Here is a 2811-nt window from a genome sequence, read left to right as displayed (position 1 = left end):
AGCATTAACATAAATCCCTTCATAACAATGAATCGTGGAACACTGAAAAAATAAAAAAATTTTTTAAAAGTTCTCCCCAAAAAAAAGAAAGAAAGAAAGAAAAGAATTAACTAATTTCTAATTCTATTTCAATCATTTTTGTATGGTAATCATGAGGAAGTTAAACTATCCCCTACAATCTACATTGATTTGAAGACATATTAGCTAACATATGTATATTTCTGGAACAGTTATTAATACAAAGAGCTGAGAAGATGGGAAATAATGAAATAACCCACATAGCATAACTAATGGTCTTCCTAATAACAAGTGTCTTGTCATTATCTTTCTGTCTCCCCAGAATAAAGAAGTCACATCTTTCCAGAAACCTCAACTGCTTTCCAAAGATGCTGCCTTCCCAGTCCTATGTCAATATCTCCTTCTTCCAGCCACATGCCTTTCTAATGATTGGCATCCCAGGGCTGGAGGCTGTTCATGGATGGATCTCCATCCCCTTCTCCTCCATGTACACGGTGGCCCTCACTGGAAACTGCCTGATCCTCTTGGCTGTAAGAAGAACTCCCAGCCTGCACCAGCCCATGTACTACTTTCTGTCCATGCTGGCCCTCACCGATGTGGGCCTCACTCTGTCCACACTGCCCACCACCCTGGCTGTGCTCTGGTTTGACCATCGGCTCATCGGCTTCAATGCCTGCCTGGTCCAGATGTTCTTCCTCCATTCTTTCTCTGTGGTGGAGTCATCGGTGCTCCTGGCCATGTCATTTGACCGTTTTGCGGCCATCTCCAACCCTCTTCACTATGCAGTCGTCCTCACCGATAATGTCATCATTAGTATTGGACTGGCCATTGTGGCCCATGCAACCCTTTGTCTCTTCCCAGTGCCCTTCCTGCTTAAACGTCTGAACTTCTGCCCTAATAAGATCCTCTTGTCCCACTCATTCTGTTTCCATCCTGATGTGATGAGAAGAGCCTGTGCTGACATCACAATAAACATCCTCTATGGGCTTTGTATGGCACTGTCCACCGGTGGCATCGATTCTCTGCTCATCGTTCTCTCCTACATTCTCCTCCTACACACAGTGCTAGGACTGGCATCTCCCAGGGAACGCATCCGAGCCTTCAACACGTGTGTCTCCCATATCCTGGCTGTTTTTGTCTTCTTCATCCCAGGCATTACTCTGTCCATGATACACCGTTTTGGGGGGCACCTACTTCCCATTGTACATGCCTTAGTTGCCTATACATACCTGGTGGTGCCCCCTGTGCTCAACCCCATCATCTACAGTGTGAAATCCAAGCCTATCAGGGAGGCCATGATTAGGATGCTAAAGAGGAAAGACCAAGGCTGATGAAACTATGAAATATAACAGGGTCTGGGTACCATAAAAGAGACTTCCTATTCCTTGCAGGAAACTGCTACCCTTAGGAAGCACTAAAATCCCCTGGTCAAGGCTAGTGGGAAGACCATCAAGATAATCCATGTTGCAAATTTACATTCACTGTTTACTTGGTACTGGAAACAGTGCTGGGGATTAAAGACTGAAAAATATATTAAAAATGATCCTTTCTCTCCTGGTACAAACACAATCTTGTACCAGGACAAAGGCAGGTAAATTCAGAACCAGAACACAAGTGCCATAATAACATTCTGTGCAAGAGATTACTAGAGGAACTGCAAATTAGTAGTTGCCAGAATTTGCCTGGGAAGATCAGACAAACCTCTACAAAGGAGAGACTGTTTTTTGTTTCATCTTGAAAAATGTATGGAGTCTTTCTAGGCCAAGTACAAATTCAGTAAGAAAGATAAAAACCTAGGAAGAAAGAGCAACATTTAACAAAAGACTCCATATTTCAAAGAAATAAATGTGGTTGTGGGAAGATAACCATTCCTGAACTTCTTTATGCCTTTACCACTTGTTATACTGATACAAGTGTGACTGTGTATAGAGTTTGAAGAGGGAGTGGTACAGGATGAAGCCAGAAAGATTGTACAAACTGTACAGAATTGTACAGAACTACGCATACTCTGCTGAGATTCGTTTGTCCAAAACCATATGAATCACTTATTAAATATTTTTTACTGTAAAATAAGTTAGGAATATGAATTGCAGATTTAAAGTGTGTTGACATATAAGTGAGACTGGAGCCAAAAGACTATCAGTTTAAGCTCTTACCTGGCCTCAGGGTCTTCTCAGACATCATGTACTCTGCTTGTAATGTTCTCACAATCCCCCTTCCCCCTTACCCATGTATCAATCCTAGCTTCATGTCTCATTAGTCAAGTAGAAGCTTAATTTCTCAGAAAAACTTGGCCAGTTCTTTTTTTCACATTATTTACTGAACTGTGTTTGTGTCCTATGCAATATATGTACATATATAATAGTTTGTCACTTGACTAGACTGTAAACCTCAAACAAGGGTGCCAAAATATACTGTTTGTAGTGGTATCTGTGAAATAATAGCTGCTTAATAATTCCTTTGAATGTATACATGAATTTGAGTGGGAAAAGGGGCAACAGATTAATTAATTAAGAGATAACTCAGAAATGTTTACTCCTGGAGCCTCTAGTCTTTCAGAGAAAAGAATACATATAAATAATTGCAAAGTTTGTGAAAAGGTTTCAAGTTGAGCTTAGATAGCTGACCTGGAGATATGAGAAGTGCAAACCAACTGATTGAACTAAAGTCCCTCACCTAATTAAAGGTTTTCTACTTTTTCACCATACAGGATCTCCCAGGCCATTTTCTCCAAATTAATGTCCTTCATACCTGAGTTAAATACTCTGGTTCCATAAAGAGTTTTTTTAAGAA

General features: G+C 40.7%; 1 protein-coding gene across 1 annotated transcript; it reads left to right on the top strand.

The window, feature by feature from the left end:
* Window positions 1-371: 371 nt before the first annotated feature.
* LOC309840245 (olfactory receptor OR51C1-like) lies at window positions 372-1349 on the top strand (the record flags this gene model as incomplete). Its single annotated transcript, XM_082682342.1, has 1 exon — window positions 372-1349. The coding sequence occupies exon 1, from the start codon at window positions 387-389 to the stop codon at window positions 1347-1349; it is 963 nt and encodes a 320-aa protein (XP_082538468.1). The 5' UTR covers window positions 372-386.
* Window positions 1350-2811: the final 1462 nt, after the last annotated feature.

Source organism: Mustela nivalis (genome assembly GCF_964662115.1).
Source record: "Mustela nivalis genome assembly, chromosome: 9".
In the NCBI taxonomy this organism is placed as follows: domain Eukaryota; kingdom Metazoa; phylum Chordata; class Mammalia; order Carnivora; family Mustelidae; genus Mustela; species Mustela nivalis.
Note: the sequence above shows the minus strand (reverse complement) of the source record. Positions and strands in the feature narration are given on the sequence as shown.